Below are 22,367 nucleotides of genomic sequence, written 5' to 3' on the forward strand. Positions count from 1 at the left end.
TTCATAGCAATGTGAAAATGGACTAATACACCCCTTATTCAGAAATGTCTATTTCTGTCACTTAACTTCTTTCTCTGGTTCTGCCCTTTTTAAGTTAGAATTGCTCTTAAGTCTACTGGAGATCCACAAGCCTAAAGTGATGTGAAATCTTGAACATACGATCTCTGTAATACTACTTAAAATGACTGGGATTAAAATGACCATTGGAACCTCATACAATATTTAGAATCAGACCACAGCAGCAATTTCAACCACCAATGGCATTTTATTTTGCAAGTTTCTATGTATTACATAGGTATTAACTTCCTTCCTCTCCTACTCCTCCCCACAAAATCCAGAAAGTTATTTTATACATAAACAACTGAACATATAAAATCTCGGACCTAATTTCTCTAAAGTCTTGGGTTAAAAGAACTTGAGTGGCGCTTCTCCTTTCTGAGAGGACTACTTCTTAAGGAGGATTCATGGTCTGTCCTTTGCTCACTACAGATTTCTCCTCTTCTCTGGGAAAAAGATGGTCAATGCTTCTGCTTCCTTTTAATAAATTAATTTCTTGATTATTATACATTATTATTCCCCACTTGACACCTTCTTAGAAACTTGATTGTTGGATGCATTTTTCATTTGGCAAAAATTCAATGTGGCTTTGCGTGGGATATCTGAAGTGTCAGAAACAGCAGTGTTGATGTTCTGGTTTTGAGAGGGAAAATATATAGAGAGATGCATACATTCCCTAGAAGAACAAATATAAGACTGAAATAGGGTGTGCACAGAGTTAAAAGGGCTGATAGACACTACTTGGTTTGGAATTCTGTGGCTGTCAACAATGAAGGACTGCAGTGTAGGCCAGAATACAAATCTCCTTAGGAAGAAGTTTGGTTAGGCAAAACCACTGAGAAATGACAGTGTCTGCTACCTTGTTCGAAGTATATCAGAGCAGACATGCACAAGAAGCAGCATTATGAGTCACGTGTATTAAGTAGTCACCTATCGATAAACAGGGGCATTTGTGCAAATGCTCTGGCAACCTAGGCACTGGGGGAAGAGAAAAGAAGCATCCTATTAAAATGTACTTCCATCTCTAACTCACCCAAGACCCCAGGCCTCCTAAGCTTCATGATCTGCAAAGCCAAAATGAAATTTAGCATTACATGTCATTCTATGTCATCTGGAAGCTGGTCCACTGGGGCCATCTCAGAAGAGCTGCTCAAGAGGGTAGCAAGTCTACCCAGAAGGGTATGCCTTAATGATCTTCACATCATCCACAGGGCGGTCCTGGGAGTTTGTTTCTACCATTCCCACGCGATTCACCATTCCTATGCCCTGGCACACTCGGCCAAAAATGGTGTGTTTGCCGTCGAGCCACTGGGTGGGGGCGAGGGTCACAAAGAACTGGCTGCCATTGGTGTCTGGCCCCGCGTTGGCCATTGCGAGAATTCCAGCCCCTGGTGGGAAAAGGGAAGAAAGGAAAGAGTATAAATAACCCCACAGGTCCAGTGTAGAGCTGCTGTCCCATCCTAGGGATGAAAAAGAAGCCAGGACTTTGTTCTGGCTTCTGTCCAGACCCGGACAACCACTCAGGGCAGGCTTTCTGCCCTGTACAAAGGCCATCACTACACTACTCTGACGACTTCATCTTCCTTATCCTCACCTATTCCCCAGCCTTGACCCCTGATGCTCCTCACTAACTGTGGACCATGTTCCTGACTGCCCTCAAAAACCCAGCAAGGTTTCCTGTTTCTTTGAGGACACTTTTGATATCTTATGACCTTTAACAAATAGTTGAGTCTAGAACACCCCGACCAGCACTCAGAATTGCTCAGAACTTTGTGAGAGGCGCCGCTTTCTCTAATCCACCAGGGCACTTCGTGGCGCCATGGCTGGGCAGTTATCTGGCACCATGCCACGGTGTCAGGCATTCACCTTGAATCATGGCCAAAAGAGTGAGCTTTTAAAACCCCCATTCCTAACCAGTCCAGCCAAATTATACACTTACCCGTGAATTTCAAGTCAGGATGAAGTTCATCTTCAAACTGTTTGCCATAGATAGATGCACCACCTCGACCTGCCCGATTAGAAGATGATACATGAATCAGTCAGTCACACATTCTATCTCACAGCAAGAATGATGGCCCAGGGTCAAAGGATTTCTCAGAGTGGAGGAAAGGAAAAGGCAGTGACACCTACCCCACTGCTAGGCATATTGCAACTATAGAATCTAGCACTAATAGCATATTCAAGTCATTGGTTTCATTCCGGTAAGACTTTCCTTTTCAAAATAATGCTATTTTTTCCTGCACATTAAAATAATACATGTTCACTATCAAAAAGGTAGAAAACATAGAACATTATCAAAAGAACACTAAAATCCCCTGTAACCTAACCATCTAGAGATAACCACCATTCATAATCTGATGTGTTAAGAGGTTTCTTGATTTTTAACATTTTTATGAGTATTTTAGACATGAGTGCCCCAAGTCCCAACCCTGTGCCCATCACAGACATTGCTAATCAATCAGTATTCTTCCCTGCTGAGCTAGATTTGCCTCTGAATGTTACCAACCCAGAACTCAGGCAGCCATTATTAATTAATCAGTAATAGCCCAATAGTTGAAACCTATTTGCCACCCTTAACCTAGATGATGGAAAATAAAATTCATTTAAGTTAAAGCTATCCAGCCGAAGGAGAAATAGGGACAGTGGTAAGTGGCAATGTGGCAGAAAGGGACATTACAGTAGGCAGAGTCACTGAGAGGTGAGGCAGTACATCATAAAGAGAAAACAGGGCCAGGTGTGGTGGCTCACATCTAAAATCTCAGCACTTTGGGAGGCTGAGATGGGAGGACTGCTTGAGGCCAGGAGCTTGAGCTGGGCAACAGAGCAAGACACTGACTCCACAAATTTTTTTTTTAAGAGATGGGGTCTCACTATGTTGCCCAGGCTGGTCTCAAACTCCTGGCATCAAGCAATCCTCCTTCCTCACCTTCCCAAGTGCTGGGATTATAGGCATGAACCACTGCACCTGACTGACAAAAAAATTTTTAAATTCAGCCAGATGTGGTGGGTGGCACATGGCTGTAGTCCCAGCTCCTTGGGAGGCTGAGGCAGGAGGATTGCTTTGAGCCCAGGAGTTTGAGGTTACAATAAGCTATGACCACGTCACTGTACTCCAGTTTAGGCAAGAGGCAAAACCTTGACTCTAAATAAAGGAATACAGAGAAAATGAAGAAACATGGGATTGGGAATTATTTGCTAGCAGCATCATCACCAAATGTTATTTATATTATGTCCACAAGAGCAGGGTGCTGGACTGGATATCCTAAGCTCAGGCAGGTTTTGTTCTAAGAGCAAAAGGATGTAAGTTAGGCCAGGCGCGGTGGCTCACGCCTGTAATCCCAGCACTTTGGGAGGCCGAGGCAGGCAGATCACAAGATCAGGAGTTCGAGACCAGCCTGGCCAACGTAGTGAAATCCCGTCTCTACTAAAAATACAAAAAAAAATTAGCCAGGCAAGGTGGCGCACACCTGTTGTCCCAGCTACTTGGGAGGCTGAGGCAGGAGAACTGCTTGAACCCAGCAGGTGGAGGTTGCAGTGAGCTGAGATCACACCATCGCACTCCAGCCTGGGTGACAGAGCAAGACTGGCTCAAAAAAAAAAGGATGTAAGTTAAACATTGTTTTCTCACAGGAAAACATGTCATAACAGGAGGTAACTTTCTTAACGAATACTAATCAATTATGTAGTCAATCATATGCCTTACTGAACTACATTGGTTTCTCCAAGTTGAACGGTCATGACAAAACAGCTTAGAACAAAGTAAACACTGGATTGATCAATGGGTACTCTGCTTCCCCCACAGCCCAGTGCTGGCAGCTCACTTCCTCTACTGCCTGCTATAAAAGTAGCACCAAGTCCACCCCCAAGGCCCCTGGGCATGGCTAAGGTGTTTCCATGGTAAAAATCTTGTGCTTTACCTTTTAGTCGGCTTCACCACAGGGAGCCTGTCACAGCCCCCGTTTCCTTTCCGGAAGAAAATGATGTTCTCATGCAAACAAGAATGGGGGTGAATCCTAACAGACTAGGGGAAACCTCCCACTTGGCCCAGGCTACCTATGCTTCTGGAAAAACACTGAACCATACTAAACTGTGTAAAACTCATTCCAAAAATTCCAACCTGTCAGTATACAAACAGCAATTATATAACCAATACATTCCCTCTGACTTGATCCTCCCCTTTGCTTGGTCCTTTGGCAACCACTAGAGTCAAGGTTCCTGGCTGGGGTTACCAGAGACTAGAGAGAGGGAGAGGGCTGTGGGGCCAGACGCCACAGAGGCCAGGCTCTGCGTGCAGGACTTGAGTGAGCAAGCTAAGGATTCAGTTCAGTAGTACACTGTCAATCTGTGGCCTGAGCCTTCAAAGTGTGATCCCTGCAACCTGAGGGCTGTCAGAACAAAACCCCCAGGGCTCTGCCCTCTAGGAATGGAAAACCATCACATAAACATCACCACAAACAAGAAGTACATTAAGGAATAGGTAGGTCAAGAGTCACAGATGGGCCGGGCGTGGTGGCTCACACCTGTAATTCCAGCACTTTGGGAGGCCGAGGCAGGTGGATCATGAGGTCAGGAGTTTGAGACCAGCCTGACCAACATGGTGAAACCCCGTCTCTACTAAAATACAAAATTAGCCAGGTGTGGTGGCACGTGCCTGTAATCCCAGCTACTTGGGAGGCTGAGGCAGGAGAATCACTTGAACCCGGGAGGTGGAGGTTGCACTGAGCTGAGATCATGCCATTGCACTCCAGCCTAGGTGACAGAGTGAGACTCCGTCTCAAAAAAATAAAAAAAGAGTCACAGATGAAGTGGGAATCAGAGGAGACAGGAGGAAAGAGCATGGAGACCCCCTTTACTCAACAGGCAGAGTTTTCATAATATCTTACTCATAATATGTTATCTTTTCATAACCCAATTCAACTCAGTAGGGTTTGCAGCAAAATGTCAGAAAGACAAATCATTCCAATTCAAACATTCCTCTGGGCACGTGGAATAGGTGAGAGGTGGCAGAGGTACAGAGAATGATTAAAGAGCTCTCCAGTGCAGAGCATGCTACGCAGATGTCAATTATCAGTTAGAAAGTCAACAATTTGGAAGCTTTGCAGGTTCTGTGCCTGGTCTAGCACAGACACAATGAAGATAGGCACAGACCTGTTTTCTACTGTGTGTGTGTGTGTGTGTGTGTGTGTGTGTGTTTGAGATGGAATCTCGCTCTGTCACCAGGCTGGAGTGCAGTGGTGTGATATCGGCTCACTGCAACTTCTGCCTCCTGGGTTCAAGTGATTCTCCTGCCTCAGCCTCCTGAGTAGCTGGGACTACAGGTGTGCACCACCACACCCAGCTAATTTTGTATTTTTAGTAGAGACGGGGTTTCACCATGTTAGCCAGGATGGTCTCAATCTCTTGACCTCATGATCTGCCAGCCTCGGCCTCTCAAAGTACTGAGATTACAGGCGTGAGCCACTGCGCCTGGCCAAGACCTGTTTTCTAACCTTTGATTACAGGTTAGAAAAGAACGTTCAAGATTCTTTTCTGGCCAGGTGCAAGTGGCTCACACCTGTAATCCCAACACTTTGGGAGGCTGCAGGGGGCAGACCTCTTGAGCCCAGGAGTTGAGACCAGCCTAGGCAACATGGTGAAACCTGTCTCTACAAAAATTAGCCGGGCATGGTGGTGCGTGCCTGTAGTTCCAGCTACAGCTACTCAGGAGGCTGAGGTAGGAGGATCACTCAAGCCCAGGAGGTTGAGGCTACAGTGAGCTGTGATTGCGCCATTGCACTCCCGTCTGTCTCCAAAAAAAAAGAGAGAGATTCTTTTCCTCTTCTGACCTCTGTCCTCTCTTGGGATCATTTATTCAATGTATTTATTTCAGACACACAAACATACAAAGAATAATATGACCAACATCTATGACCACCTCTGCCTCCAAGAAATAAAGTATTGCAAATCCAGCTAAGACCCCATGCACACACCCCACTGCAGCTCTCCCCAGCACTCATTTTCCTAACAGCTAACAGCTGATTCAAAGAATCACATTTTCCTCTCAGGTAACCACTAGTCTGACAAGAATTTGGCATTTCCATGCATTTTCTTCCTTACTACACATATATGTATCCCTAAAAAAAAAAGTATTGCTGTTTTGCATGTTTTTAAGTTTACATAAGTGGTATTACACTTTATATATTCTTCCGCAAATAGATTTTTGCTCACCACTGTTTGAGAGACTCACCTACTTCGTTCCAGGCGGATCTCTGTAGTGTTCGCCTCACTGCATGACCATAATGCTCTGTCTTATCTTTTCTGGTGTTGATACCGAGGATCTTTCCAATGTTTTGGCTATTATCGACCATGCTATAGAAACTAGTCTTATACTGTCTCTGAAACACAAGTGCAAGAGCTCTCGGGGGCCAATACCTCACAGGGGATACACAGGGTCATAGTTTGAGTATTTCATCATTGCTAGATTTTTCTAAATGCCTTATTGAAAAGGATGAACCAGTGTGCACCCCTCCCCGCAGCACTCTCACTCTTACTGCTCTAGGTCCTTCTGTCAGTCTGAGAAGTGCGAGACCTCTTGTGGTGTTTTAAGCTGCATTTCTCTGAAGTTTGGCATAATTTCATGTTCACTGGCTTACTTCGCTTGTCCCCTCTGTGAACCGCCACTCAGTGGTATGACATTTTGGAACTGATACATACAGTCATCCCTTGGTATACTCAGGGCATTGGTTCCAGGATCCCTGTGACACCAAAATCCTTGCATGCTCAAGTCCCGCTGCGGGCCCTGCGAAACCTGTATGGACCCCCATGGCTCAAACCCATGTTGGTCAAGGCTCAACTGTATATTATGGACAGTAATCCTCTGTCAGTGAATGTTTTGCAAATACCTTCTCCCAGTTAACTTTTTTCATTCTTTTAATGGGACCTTCCAGTGCACAGAACCTTTGCGTTAAAATTCCTTAACTTCTTTATGATCTGTGTGTGTGTGTGTGTGTGTTTTCTTTTCTTTTTTTTTTTAGACAGAGTTTTGCTCTTGCGGCCCAAGCTGGAGTCCAATGGTGCCATCTTGGCTCACCACAACCTCTGCCTCCCAGGTTCAAGCGATTCTCCTGCCTCGGCCTCCCGAGTAGCTGGTATTACAGGCACTCGCCACCATGCCTGGCTCATTTTGTATTTTTAGTAGAGATGGGGTTTCACCATGTTGAGGTCAGGCCGGTCTCAAACTCCTGACCTCAGGTCCGCCAGCCTCGGCCTCCCAAAGTGCTGGGATTACAGGCATGAGCCACCGTGCCCGGCCTGTGTTGTTTCTTAAAAACAAAATGCAAAAAAACCCTTTTCTTGTCCCCATGACTCCTGTGATGTCCCTTCCTCCTCCTCTTAGTCACTGTGGAAACCTGTCAAAATGATGTCTAAGGCATGGGACATGATGCAGTGTCTTACACCAAGATGACCATACTTGGTGCTACTTGTCCCGGCCCCTCCCACGCCACAGTTGATGGGACAATAGATTAATATCCAGTCCCACAGATGGGCAGTGGCCTATAAGGAGATCCAATGGGTCACTTGACACCAGAGGGTAACTGACCAATCAAAGCCTCTCTTCTGGCAAGAGAGCCTCTAACAGACACTGTCCGTCAGCAGTCTCCTGAGCATCCCCAACCTCCTCCTCCACAACCTGCCTCAACCTCAGAGAAAAAAAGGCAGGTGCTGACAAGTCCATTTTGCAGACAGGCGTGGTCAGATGACCCAGTTCAGACTTACCGATATAAACAGAAGTCGCTAAGTCAAGCTTCTGAGAAAGCTATAGCTTTCCTGATAAAAACAGACAAACACACTCTTTTGTCTTTCATCTACAGCTCTTTCCCCATCTTCCTTCTTTGAAAGTAGGATGATGCCAGAACAGCAGCAGTCATCTTGCAACCATAAAACTAACAAGTTCAAGACCAAAGGCCAACACATTACGAATGAAGTGGAAAGATACGGCAAGCCCAGATCCCTGACAACTCTTCTGGGCAGGTGAAGAGATGACAATAACTGCTCGCTTCCAGACGTTCTGTTGTATAAGAAAAAAACAGCCCGTGGGATTAGGTTTTCTGTTACTTGTAGCCAAAAGCACTGCTACTTGACACAATCACTTTGTTAATATACCAGACGGGAACAACGCCCCAGTCCTCCAAGGGGCTTTGTGGTTCTAAAGATGCGGTCTTCTCTTTCTCCCCTGCCTTTGGGGTCAGAGAGATCTGGATTCCAGTTCTGCCTCCAGCAATTACTGTTTAACCTTAACCAAGACACTTTTCTCCAAGCCTCAGTTCCCCCGTCTGCAAAATGGGAGTAGCAGTAACACTTATGTCTCACAGGCTTGTTATGAGAAGTAAATGAGACAGCATATGGAAGCCATCTAATGTATAACATGAGGCAAACACACAGCAGTGTCAGTGATAAAGAGCCCCTTTAACTGAGATAACCCGAGCATGGTCTCTGAGAAGCAGCTGCTGGTCATGATTCAAAGTGCCACCTCAGGAGGCAGCCTGCCTGGGTTTATTCAGTTCCTCTGTTCTCGAATTTCCACCACTCCCTCGCTGCTTCTCACTCTTTGAGAACGTTACTTCTTTTTTTTTTTTTGAGATGGAGTCTCGCTCTGCCGCCCAGGCTGGAGTGCAGTGGCGCGATCTCAGCTCATTGCAAGCTCTGCCTCCCGGGTTCACGCCATTCTCCTGCCTCAGCCTCCCGAGTAGCTGGGACTACAGGCGCCCACCACCTCGCCCAGCTAGTTTTTTGTATTTTTTAGTAGAGACGGGGTTTCACCGAGTTAGCCAGGATGGTCTCGACCTCCTGACCTCGTGATCCGCCCGTCTCGGCCTCCCAAAGTGCTGGGATTACAGGCTTGAGCCACCGCGCCCGGCCTGAGAACCTTACTTATTTCACTGAGAAGAAGGAATTTTCAGAAGAGAACTTTCACGTGCTCTCACCACCAAAGCCCCTTTCCTTCCTACACCTCTACCCACCTCCCTTCCCTAAAACACTGTGTGAATAAACTGTCCATGACTATCCCACCACCAAGTACCCAATCCTGCTCACCTTTAAAGAACTCAGCAACTACAACCTCCCCCTCTAGTAGACCAATTTTTCTCTTTCTAATGGATCATTCCTGTCAGCATTTAAACATGTTATTGATATTTCCTATTTTAAAAAACAAAACTCTATTTCCAAGTATCCTATTTCTCTACATCCCTTCACAGAAAAACTCCTTGAAAAAGCTGTCAACGGCCGGGCGTGGTGGCTCAAGCCTGTAATCCCAGCACTTTGGGAGGCCGAGACGGGCGGATCACAAAGTCAGGAGATCGAGACCATCCTGGCTAACATGGTGAAACCCCGTCTCTACTAAAAAATACAAAATCTAGCCGGGCGAGGTGGCGGGCGCCTGTAGTCCCAGCTACTCGGGAGGCTGAGGCAGGAGAATGGCGTAAACCTGGGAGGCGGAGCTTGCAGTGAGCTGAGATCCGGCCACTGCACTCCAGCCTGGGCGACAGAGCGAGACTCCGTCTCAAAAAAAAAAAGACAAAGCTGTCAACACCCACTGTCTCCACTTCTCCCCATTCTCACTGGAACATGCTCCATTCAGACTTTTGCCCCTCACTGCTCCGCTGAAACTGCTCTTGTCAAGGTCACCAGTGACCTCCACGTGGCTATACCCAGTCGTCAATCCTCAGCGCTCACTTTACTTGATCCACACTCGATGTCACCCTTCTGCTTGAGCTGCTGTCTTCCCTTGGCTTCCACGGCTCCACATTCTCCTGGTGTTCCTAGCTGCTCACTGGCAGCTGCTCCTCCTGCACTCCTCTGCTTTCACAGGTGTTATTCAGGCCTGCGCTGCTGTGTGAAGACCTTCCCTTCCAACTCTGGCTCCCCGCCCCTTTATCTTTCACAGGTGTTAGCCCAATAAACTTCTATCTTGGTGTCTGCTTCCCAGAGGACCAGAACTAACACAGCTGCTATCACCCTAGTTCAAACGACAACCATCTCCAGCTTGAATAAGAATAAAATCTTCCCACTGGTCTCCTTGCTTCCAGCCTTGCCTCCCTCTTTCCCCACCCTCTATTCTTCACAAGGTAGCCAGAGGGATCCTTTTCAAACAAGCCTAATCGCAGCACTCCCCTGCTTGAAACCCTCCATCAACACTGCATCACTCTTAGAACAAAATCCACAATCCTCACCACAGCTTACAAGACCCCCCACAATTGGGCACTCTGCTACTCTCTGAGCTCTCTCCCGCCACTCTCTCAGGTGTTCCAGCTACACTGGCCCCTGTGCCGTTTCCTGCCAGGCACACTCTGGTCTAAGGCCTCCAGTTGCTGTTCTCTTCGGAGTGCCCTTGGCCTGGACAGTCTCATGGATCACCACTTCATTTCATTCACAACTATATTAAAATGCTCTCTATTTGTCAGAGAGGTTTCCCTAACCACACTCTCCAAACCAGCCCCTCCCTCACCCTCTAGCCTAGTGGTTCTCAACGGGGAGTGATTTTGACCCCTGGCGACAGTGGGCAATGTCTGGAGACAATTTTGGTTGTCACACGGAGTGGTTCTATCAGTATCCAGTAGGTAGAAGCCAGCATGAAGCTAACCATCCTTCAATGCAAAGGACTGCACCCCCTCCAACAAAGAATCATCCAGCTCTAAATGTCAATAGTGCCTAGGTTGAGAAATCCTGTTCCATCCCAGCAGTACATTATTTTTTCCATATCATCTGCCATCCCTGATAGTTTATTATGTACTTTTTCATTCTCCATCTCTCACCAGAATGAGAGTTCCGCAAGGGCTTTCTTATTCACTGTTATATCCCCAGTTTTTAGAAGAGTGCCTGGCCTACAGGAGTCTCATAGGTATTTGCTAAATGAATTAACAATCAAAATAAATAAAAGTCACATTTGTTTGAGCTCCCACTTTGTGTCAAGCCCATGCTAACCACTGTACCAACATCAGCTCATTTACTACTCACAGCCAGCCTAGGAGGTGCATGTAACCACACTCCAGACAGGTGAGCTGGCTCAGCAGGGTAATGCAACTCCTCTACGTTTAGTAAGTGTTCATGTGAAGCACAAGGTAAGCCCAAGCTCCACAGTCCTGCTCTCCACCCTGCACCACACTGGCTTGCCATAGTCCACAGCTGGACGAGATTTCCTCAGACATGTCTTATCCCAGCTGGGCTCAAGAGTCCCAAATGGTCCCTGAGTCATGCGCAATCAAATCTGAGCTCCTCTGTCTAGGAGTCTCCATTAACTGGCCCCCTAACTGCTCTTTACTGTCCCCCAAACAGGCAGTTCGGAGATCTATAAATTTGGTAGGGGCCTTAGAATCACATTTGATGCATTTGTTCTGGGTGTGGAGAGGTGGCTGGGTGATGTCACAAGAGCCAGTCTGGAGTGGAAGATGTGACACCTGGGGTGGCGGGCTCCCTCCCTACCCCTGCCTCTGTCACTCCTGCCCTGTACCCACTCTTCTTCCTAAATCCAAAATGCCCTTCCCTCTACTTCCCAAGACCCATCTCGCATATGCCTCCTTCCCATCCTAATCTCCCTCCATTGTACTTTTCCCCTTATTATGAATTACTCCAACCTATATTATACATATAATCCACATCATACTATCATACATTTGCATATTTATATTACCCCATTCTAGTTGTCTCTTATAATGAATAGTTTGTTTCCTGGCAGGGCAGAGAACTGCAAGGAAAAAGAAAATGCCTTGGCTTTTAATGCTTAAGTGCTTCTCATAGGCCTTAGAATAGCACAGGATACCCAGCAGACTCTTGGCAAATACTCATCAAATGAATAAAATTAATAGAGCTTGCTGTTCAACACGCTAAATTTCAGGTGTTCCTGGGGCTACTAAGAGGAGAGATGAAATCAAAGTGAGAGTGACGCACAGGATAATCAGCATATAATTAATCACAGCAGCTGGCGAGCACTGTGAGGCCAAGTGCAGAGCAGGAAGAGCTAAAGGAAGAGCTTGCCAGGATTTTATGTGTTATAGAGAGGAGAGAAAGGTTAGTAGAAACAGATAAAAGACACTCAGAGGGCTAAGGAAAGAGCCCCTATAGTTATTATAATATGGGAAAGCTGAAGGTAGAAAAATGGTTTAAAATGAAATGAAGCAGGAAGTCAAAGGGTATTTGAACTGACAAAGCATCTGGCAAAGATGTATTATAAGAAAGCATGTGGAAAGAATGGTTCCGCAGTAGTCAGACTGAGGAATGGAAGTGGTACATCAACTTGCTGAAGAGCCCAGGATGTCATTTGCTGCCCATCTGAGATGTTTAGCAAAAAACGCATCACCTAATCAGCTAGAAAATATGAACTAGTGACCCAGGAGAGCCTAACTCCTGTTTGCCTTCCACCACAGACTTGCCAGTGGGCTGCTCAATCATTCATTATACTTGAGGCTGGGTGCAGTTATTTGAAGATCTTTTGAGTGATTCAATTTCATTAAAATTACACCATGGAAATGTGACATTATGAAGGATCATGAACCAACTACACAAATAGAGAAAAGCTCTGGCATGAGCAACTCACACCTGAGTCACTTCCAATACTTGTACCCTAATCATGGACTCTCGGTTCACTGGTATTAAGAATTAAAATTTATTTCATAACAACATGACGGGGAGAGAGGAAGAAGACAGGAAAGTACATCGACGTATCGATGGAACCCTTTCAGACAAAGAAAGTAGAATGAAGCAGGACTAGACTCTGCCTCCCTGTTGTGCCGAACCCCTATCGACTCCAATGGGGATGGCACCAGGTTCAATAGGCCAAAGAGACCTAATGTCAGCAAATGAGACATGGGGTTTTATTGGGGACTTACATACAGGGGAGAGAGTCCAGTGGTGGCGGGCTGGACAGGAGAACCACAATGGCTTGCAAAAAGCATGCAGTTTACATAGCATTTCCACTTAGCATCTTCTCCCTAACAATCTCCACCTGGCAAACTTCACTCAACCCAAAACTCGGGGCCTCAACCTGTGTGCGGCCCATGTTTCAAAGGACGAGCCAGGGGCTCAGATGTCCCTTTAACAGACAAGGAAGGAACCTCCAGGTTGGCTACTCCTGGATTCCCTAGCTCAGAACACACATTCAGATGCGTCTGCCATACAGGGTCATTCTAAGGGTATGCTTCAGTTATTGCTATCAGGCACGTTTACCACATGCTCCCAACACCTAATAAAGTGAAGACACAAAATTAAAATTAAAAGCCAAAAGTTCACCAGCATCAACCAAATAAGGGAAACAAACATGCTAAAATTGTAAAAAGAGTCAGCCAAGAGGAAAAAATAGAAAATTCTTCCACCTGTAGTCCCTGAAACTAGTAACCAGAAAAGAAATGTCATGCTGAGATTCTCATAAATACCCTCCGATTGTGAGAAGCCAACAGGGGAGTGGGTGAGCAGCTCTGAAAAAGTTAAGGAAAGCCCTTGAGGGTAGAAGCCCATGCATATCACAGATGCTCGGGAGTGGCAGGGCAGGCAAGCAGGGCTGGCCACCTTCCAGGGTGCTGGGCCATCCTTGAGGACTACCCAGATCCTGGAGTGGTGACAGAGGGAGACCACTGGCTGGTGGAGGGGGCTCTGGGACAAGATTTTAATGGAGTCTGGGAAGACAGAACAGAGGCTAGCCCTCCCACAAGGGGCTCATTCAGCATGAGCTGAGCTCCGGTTCTCTCCCACACCTCTTCAGGGTAGAACAGAATAGAGAGAAAGCAACCTAACATTTGAAGTGGGGAAGACAACCAGTTCCACATAAGTGGGGAGAATGACAAGGAGACTCCACTTACACTGTATCTGAGCAAGTAAAAGGTGGGGATAATGTAGGTGCTGACATCAAGCATGGATAAGATGAAAACAAATGGCATGGAAACTAGGCAAACATACTACAACCAACAGGACAGAAAGAAGGAGGAGAGGAAGGAAAAGAAAATCCAGGAACTCAGCCTGGGAGAAAGTGCCTTCTCCATGGCTATCTCAAGCTATGGATGATTCAAGAGAAGTAAAAATCTAATATAACAAAAGCTCAAAGACAAGATAATATACCACAGAATAAGATGAAAAGATTGCAGAGCGAAGGAAACAAATTTAGATCCAAATGGCACCAGTAATGAGCTAATAGATAAACTAAAGCAGTAAAGAACAAAATAGACATGACCGAAAATTGAGTAAGGCATAGAGTAAAGGTCTGAGATTATTTTAGTGAATACAGGAACAAAAGAAAAAAAAAATCCTATCACACAATCAAAAGAAATGTGATAAATATGGAAGGCAAAGGTGATGAAACAAATAACTAATTTCCTGAAATAGAAAATCCAGTAAGTATAACAGAGTAAATATTCAGAAATAGAAATCAAAAAATTACCCCTGATTTGAAGGAAGGAGTAAATCTGGCCTCAGTATTCTCCAAAACCATATTCAAAAACCAGAAGGCAGTCAGGCATGATGGCTCATGCCTATAATCCCAACACTTTGGGCGGCCGAAGCAGGAGGGACACTTAGGCCCAGGAGTTTGAGACCAGCCTCAGCAACACAGTGAGACCTCAACTCTGTAAAAAAATTAAAAATTAGCAAGGCATGGTGGTGAATGCCTGTAGTCCTAGCTACCTGCGAGGCTGATGTGGGAGAAATGCTTGATCCCAGGGGATGGAGATTACAGTGAGCCATGATTGTACCACCGTACTCGAGCCCGGGCCTGGGTGACAGAGCAAAACCCTGTCTCCAAAAAAACCAAACAACAACAAAAACAAACAACAATAAAAAACCAAACCAGAAGGCAATTGATCAGAAATGTCTAAAAAGATCTCAGTATACCCAGTTACGGTCTTTTTTTCTTCCTTTTAAACACTTTTATTTTAATTAATTTATGTATTTAGAGATAGGGTCTCACTTTGTCACTCAGGCTGGAGTGCAGTGGGCACAATCATGGCTTACTGCAATCTCAACCTCCCAGGTTCAAGTGATCCTCCCACCTCAGTCTTCCAAGTAGCTAGGATTACAGGCATATGCCACTATGCCTGGCTAATTTTTTGTTTTTTGTAGAGATGGGGTCTCACTATGTTGCCCAGGCTGGTCTTGAACTCCTGAACTCAAGTGATCCTCCCACCTCAGCCTCCAAAGTGCTGGGATTACAGGTGTGAGCCACCATACCTGGCCTAAAAAATTTATTTTAAAAAAGGAATTTATCTCTTACAGTTGTGGAGGCTGAGAAGTCCAAGGTCAAGGGGCCACATGTGGTGAGAGCCTTCTTGCTGGTGGGGACTCTGTGAGGTCCCAAGGCGGCACAGTGTATCGCACAGTGAGGGGGCTGAGCGTGCCAGCATGATATCTCTTTTCAAGTATAAAGGTAACAGGCAGAAATTCTCAAACATAAATGAGCTTAAAAATACAACACATTCCAGCTCTAATAATAAAAAACCACTGGACAATTGTGATCCTTGAGCATTCTGAAACAAAACACAAAAAAACAGCAGACAAGAAATCCTGCCCTCCAGCACTTGCGAAGGTGAAAGTGAAGTAAGTTGTGAACACGAAATACACTGAAATGTAGGGCCCACACTGTAGCTGAAGGAATGATGAGTGCAGAACAGATAAATAAGACTAACAACAAAAATTAAGGTCGAGGAAAGATAAGAATGGGTAGAAATTTAAGTACTAATTGCCTCATCTTTCATTGTAGGAAGTCAAACATTCTGTTCTATATATATGAAATTAAATGTAGTATGTTCTGCTTTAAAAACAATAGCATATATAATATATCCTATTTTTTGAAACTATTTCCATTTATCTTGTTATCCTTTAAACCAGACATCTGAAAAGAAAGACTTCTAGAATGATGGGCACCAAAAGTTAACACTGTTCCTTTCTGAAAGGTGGGATATTGAGGGATTAGTTAATGATGGTTAGAAATCTTTAGGAGCTATGCTTATGAATGATTTTCCCCTTTTCTCTGCTTTCTTATATTTTTTATTTTGAAAAGCATCCCCAAAATTAAAAAAAAAAAAAAAAAAAAAAAAAAACCTGAATGCTTCTGGACATAGTTTAGATAAATCATGAGACAATTGAGAATGACAAAAAAGAACAAGACTGAGAAAAGACACTGCCACAGAGAAAGCCAAACTTGTTTAAAGGCAAACGAGCAGATATTAGCAGAGAAAAAGCAAACTGAGAAGCAAGGGCCCTTGAAATGAGTAAGTGTTCCACCAGTTCACTAATAAACCCCATCTAAATGCCAGTAACTCCCAAATTAATACCTCCATACCAGGTCTTTCCCTGAACCCCATATTTCTATCCAACGACTTACTCACGAGCATAGTTGGCCCTCCCTACGTGTGGATTCTACATTCATGGATTCAACTAACCACGACTGAAAATATCAAGCATCTGTACTGAACATGTATAGAACTATTTTTCTTGTCATTACTCCCCAAACAACATAGTACAACAACTATTTACATAGTGGTCACATCTTGCCCCTACATCTATTCTCTAAACAGCAGCTAGAGTGATCCTTTATTTATTTATTTATTTATTTATTTATTTAAGAGGGAGTCTCGATCTGTCACCCAGGCTAGACTGCAGTGGTACGATCTTTGCTCACTGCAACCTCCATCTCCTGGGTTCAAGCAATTCTCCTGCCTCAGCCTCCTGAGTAGCTGAGATTACAGGTGCCCACCACCCTGCCTGGCTAATTTTTGTGTTTTAGTAAACACAGCATTTCACCATGTTGGTGAGGCGGTCTTGAACTCCTGACCTCAAATGATGCAACCACCTCGGGCTCCCAAAGAGCTGGGATTACAGGCGTGAGTCACTGTGCCTAGCCTAGAGTGATCCTTTTAAAGCATAGATCAGATCACAGCATTCCTTTGCTCAAAACTCTCCAAAGGCTCACATCTTACTCAAGAGTAAAACCCAGTCTCTACCATGCCCTATAAGGTATCATACCTTATGATTTCCAGCACAGGTTCCTGCCTCGGGGCCTCTGTGTTTGCTCTTCCCTCCATCCAAAATGTTCTCCCCCGAGTTACAAGGTTCACTTTCTTACTTCTTTCAGATCTCTTCTCCAATAATGTCAGAGATGAGTTCCTTGACTTTTCTACTAAAATTCCATCCCCACACCCTTTTCCTGCTTTATAGAGAGCAAGAATTCTGTCTCTTTCTTTATAGGTATCTCCCTAGAGCTTAAAAAAGTATCTGACACAAAACAGACACCCATTTGTTAAATGAATGAATCGATAAAAGAATCCAGGATTTTATTATTCTCAAAATATTATAAAGTCTTTCCTTTGTATTGATCAGACTACTTGCATCACTATAATTCAGACAAATATTATTTGTTCTTAGTAAGCAGTACATGTAAGTTATGAAAAACTTTACCAAGCCTAGGAATAAAGGTTGGTTTCTGGTCAATTCCACACATGTGTGTTTGATGAAGGAAGGAGTTGTCACCAGAATCAACCAACACAGTCTTAGTAAGTGGAAAAGAGAGCTCTGGCTGCCTTATCGCCTATTTATGAGAGACTTCAGAAACTAATGTTGGCTTTAGAAAAAAGAGACAAAAAGAAAAAAAAAAAAAGAAAACATAAACTAATGTTGGCTTAACTAATGTTGGCTTAACTGTACCTGTCCCTGTTGGGTCACCTCCTTGGATCATGAAGTCTTTGATAATTCTGTGGAATTTTGTGCCATTGTAGTAACCTCGACGAGCCAGTTCAGCAAAGTTCTTACAGGTCTTTGGAGCATGCTTCCAGTACAGCTCCAGCACAATGATTCCCATGCTGCAGAGGGAGAGGACAACAGCTCCAGTAAAGAACAAGGTCAGGGCAGACAGGAATATTATGCGACTGCTCCAGGACTCCTGATTTTCAAGCTTGTAAGTCATGAAATTGTGATAACCACTGGATTTCATGCTCAGCAAAGGAAAACACCACAATGCAAGTAATATAAACACCAATTATCTTTTTTGAGTAAAACATGCAGGTGTTCTGGGTACTTCTTTTCAGCAAAATTACAAGCATGGAGAACTCAAAATTCTGATACTCTCTCTCTATATATATATCTGATTATCTGAAACCATATAACCAACCCCTAAATTAGGAAAAAAATTATTACACTTAATTTTTAATTTTTTTAAAAAAGAGACATTAAAATATCAGGAGTTCATATTTATTTAGAAGTTTCTGGGTGGGGGTAGGGACTGGGTAGATGGAAAATAGGAAGATGTTTAATGAATACCTTTTAAAACTTTTGTATTTTGATCCAAGTAAATATATTACCTCTTCAAAAAATTTTAATAAAAGATACAGTTTGTGTTTGGGAGGGAGTATAACAAAGGCAAAACCTGATAACTTTGAATCTTTGCACCTACCCAATAGGATGCGTGCTTTTTCCTCCCCAGTACTATTAAAAGATAAGGAAGAGGCAAGAGAAAGGACAGGTGCCTTCCCCACTACTCCAACACACACCTAGACTTTAAGCTCCAAGGATGTGACAATTTTTTTTTTTTTTTTGAGAAAGGGTCTCCTCTGTCACCCAGGTTACAGTGCAGTGGCACAATCTCAGCTAATCGCAACCTCTGCCTCCCGGGCTCAAGTGATCCCCTCACCTCAGCCTCCTGAGTAGCTGGGACTACAGGCACGCATCACCAAGCTCAGCTAATTTTTTGTATTTTTTTGTAGAGATGGGGTTTTGCCATGTTGCCCGGGCTTGTCTTGAATTCCTGGGCTCAAGCAATCTACCTGCCTTGGCCTCCCAAAGTGCTGGATTACAGATGTGAGCTATGGCACCAGGCCAGATGTGAGAATTGAGTCAACTCTTTATAGTCTGAATGCCCGGTGCCTTGCACAGTGTAAACACTCTATCAGTATATGAGGAATGTGCTAGAAAATAGCTAACAGCCTTCCTGACTGCAATTCATCTTTCACACCGCTCCCATTCAACACAGACTAACAGTTACTCTGCGTGTGACACTATTTTAGGCACTGTTTCCCTCATGAAGCTTACATTCTGGTGGATATTTTAAACATACAGGAAGTAGCCATTTGGAAAGACAATCAGGAAGTACATATACAATTCTGAAATGTGCATACCTCAGCAATTTCAACTTCCAAGTATCCTCTAGGAAAATATACAAAACTGCCTAAGGATACAATATGTGCAAGGATGTTCATCTCAGTATTTGTCATAGCCAAAAGAAAAAAAAAAAAAAGGAAGCAACTTAAATGTCCTTGAAATAGGAAATACCTAAAATATCAACTATCCATCCTATGGGCAGCTAGCTGAATTACTGAGTGAAAGAAAACCAAGTTACAGAAAAAACATACATAGAGTATGATCATATGATCCCATTTTTTTTGGTTAAAAAAACATAAAAGAGAGGTTTATGTGTACATAGAAAAAGGTCTGGACAATCATCCAACAAACCGTTGATAGTGTTTTCAGGAAGGAGGTGGCTTTCACTTCTTACTCTGTATGTCCACATTGCTTGGATTTAACAATTTATTTTGCAACTTTAAAAAATACCAACAGGAGAATTCAGAAACTACAGGTTGGAGCCTGAAGATGTAGAATTTTACCATATAAGAAGGTGGGCAAGATGGCCAGGGAGCATGAACAGCATGAGCAAATATAGAGAGGACTGACAGAACTCTGCTTTGGCTGAAAGCAGCAATGGGCAAGAACAGAAAGGCAGAGGACCTTAGCTGGTCCCTGGCTGCTGAAGGGGGAATGGCAGGTAGACAAGGGCCAGATGAAAAAAATCACCTTGAATGTCAGGATTAATAAGTTTTTACTTTATACTGTTATAGCAGTAAGACGTTATTAAAGGTTTTTGAGCAGGATCCCTTCCTTGTCCTATTTTGTAAAGATCACTTTGAGCTTTTTCCAAAGAGGCAATGGAATGAATAGAGCTAAAGAACTGGCAAGGTGAGACGGGCACACCAGGCTCCAAACGAGGTTCTTCCAGTTACTAGCTGTGTGGCTTTGGTCAAGGCTTTAATCTGTAAATTCTGGCGTTTCCTCCTGCTAATATTGAAAGGGAGAAAGTTAAATAATACCTTCATGATTTGGGTTGCTAAGATTAAACTAAATGAGATGACATAGAGCGGGGCATGGCGCGAGCAGGCTGTTACCACATCACTCTTTGATAGTGGGGAAAATGTGCTTCTTCCTGTATTTTATTGGAATTTGTTTCTACAACTGTACTACTTATCACGTAATGTTTACATGTCTGTCTCTTTCATTATACCATAAGCTCCTAAAGGCAGGGCTGTGTGTGTTTTATCTACCGCTATATCCTCAGAATTCATATCCTATGTGCCTGGCTTGCGGACTCATTACACGCTGAATGAATGAATGAATGAATGAATGAATGAATGAATGAGTGGACTGGAGGAAGGAGGACAATCAGGCAGCTGTTGCTGAGACCTCAGCACAAGACCGCGGGCAGCCTGGACGCGGGCGATGGCGGTCCCCTCTCAACTCTCTGGGGGCCGTCTCGGCCGCTGCTCCACGCCCCTCCACGTGGAGGCCGGCCTCCCGGAGGAACGCGCCAGGAACGGAGACCCGTGGTGAGGCCCGGGCTCCGTGTCTCCTCTGCCAGCCCCAGAGGCCCGAACCCCCTCACCTGGTCTCCAAGTAAACGTTGGGTGGCTGCCAGGAATCTGGGGGAATTGCCGCCATAGCGAAGCCGGCGGCGGAATGCTTCTCTAGCAATTGCTACTTCCGGCGTCGATTAGCTGGGGACTCGCCGCTGCTGCACACTTCCGGTCCCCGCCGTTCAACCCTTTCGATACCAGGATTTGGGTGGCCAGGACAAGGAAGAGGACGGTCCCTTTTTCCAATGCCGGGAAGCTGAGGTGGGAGGCGAGAAGAAGCTGGGCACGAGAACAGAGAAAAATGCAAACTTCATTCGCGGTGGTTTCCAAGTGGCGCCACTCTGGGCGATCTGATTGGTTCGTTTAGGCATGGAAGGCGGGAACAACCAGAAAAGCTAGGCTCTGGTTGGCGTTATGTCCTAACATTAAATTCGAAGAATTTCTTAGTCTCACAATTGGGCGGGGACGGGAAGGGGAGGCAGAGAATGAAAGGGAACAGTTTAGAGATGCCAGTAAAGAATTTTTGTAAGGTGCTGTACGATGTACACAGTGCTTGCACTTTCTTATCTACTCCACAAAACAATTCTTTAAGTAGATAGTATTATTCCCATTTTTCAGATCTGAAAACAGACTCGGCAGTTAAATACTTGTTTTTCCATAGGCATAAAGCAAATCTGAGCCTGCAGAATCCAAAGACAAGGAGTCTGAGGAGAAGAGAGAGGGAAGGGGCAGGAAGAAAATGGGAGATAAAGAAAGGAAGAGACAGGAGAAAGCAGGACAAAGGGATCAGAGCAAGAACAAGGCTTAACATCATTGGTTGGGATAGATGGTACCTGAAAGTTGTTAGGAGGGTTTGCGCAGGGCCCGAGGAAGAGAAGCAAATTAGAGGAGCTATAATGTTTGCAGGGAAGACAAGAGTGAAATAGAGTAACTAAACTTAAGTTGTAAATGCTTTGCACACCACTTAATAATGATGGTTGAATGTTTACTATGTGCCAGGCATCAAGCTAAGCATTTTATTGCGTGTTTTCATGCTTAATCTTCAAAACCCCACAAGGTAGATATTACTATTCCCATTTTGCTTTGAGGAAGCTGAGCCTTACAGATTAAATAACTTGCTTAAAGTACTACAGCTGGTGGACTTGTGCTCTTAACGACAGTTCAACTGTAGTGTCCCTAATTGTCAACAAGGAATAAGGATGTACAAGGTTGTAAAGATAAACTAGACAGCCCCTGGAGAGAGGAGCTGGGCATCCTTCATCTTTGTGCTCTTCTGGCACAGTACTGAGCACAGGGTGCTCAGCTTTTGTTGAATGAATAATGAACGGAACACTACATTTTAAACTGATAAATGCTAAAGTATAATTTTTACACCTCCTGCAATCTGAAGTTCATGCCCACCCTGTGGCCCTTGAGCTGGATGAAAAAGTCTTAATCCTTGGTCTGTTTAGTCTGTTGTTAATTTGAGTTGCCCTTCTCTGGACTTTTTGTAGTTCCTTACTGTATATCCTGGGAGGCATGTGCCATTCCCAGGCTCCAATGTCTGAATATTGAAAAGCCACCCCCAAGATCATGATCACTTTCTTCCTAAATCTTTTACTGCAGCTCCTACCAGTCACTTGGCACTGAGGAGACAGAGATGAGTCTCACACACACAGTGCCCTGCCCTAAAGAAACTCA

The 22,367-nt window shown here is 44.5% G+C and overlaps 1 protein-coding gene across 1 annotated transcript; it reads right to left on the reverse strand.

The window, feature by feature from the left end:
• Positions 1–241: 241 nt before the first annotated feature.
• On the reverse strand, positions 242–21,024 carry PPIL1 (peptidylprolyl isomerase like 1). Its single transcript, XM_017870119.1, has 4 exons — positions 20,717–21,024; positions 17,716–17,870; positions 1,997–2,065; positions 242–1,445 (listed from the first exon to the last, which is right to left on the reverse strand). The coding sequence occupies exons 1-4, from the start codon at positions 20,770–20,772 to the stop codon at positions 1,225–1,227; spliced, it is 501 nt and encodes a 166-aa protein (XP_017725608.1). The 5' UTR covers positions 20,773–21,024; the 3' UTR covers positions 242–1,224.
• Positions 21,025–22,367: the final 1,343 nt, after the last annotated feature.

This window comes from Rhinopithecus bieti, unplaced genomic scaffold (assembly GCF_001698545.2).
Source record: "Rhinopithecus bieti isolate Rb0 unplaced genomic scaffold, ASM169854v2 scaffold_4553, whole genome shotgun sequence".
In the NCBI taxonomy this organism is placed as follows: Eukaryota; Metazoa; Chordata; class Mammalia; order Primates; family Cercopithecidae; genus Rhinopithecus; species Rhinopithecus bieti.

Excerpts from the sequence above, each read along its gene's own strand:
- PPIL1 (XM_017870119.1), bottom strand. The coding sequence starts at position 20,772 with ATGGCGGCAATTCCCCCAGATTCCTGGCAGCCACCCAACGTTTACTTG. Across the intron at positions 17,871-20,716 it reads AACGTTTACTTGGAGACCAG|CATGGGAATCATTGTGCTGG; the intron begins GTGAGGGGGTTC and ends CTCCCTCTGCAG. Across the intron at positions 2,066-17,715 it reads AGGTGACCCAACAGGGACAG|GTCGAGGTGGTGCATCTATC; the intron begins GTACAGTTAAGC and ends CTAATCGGGCAG.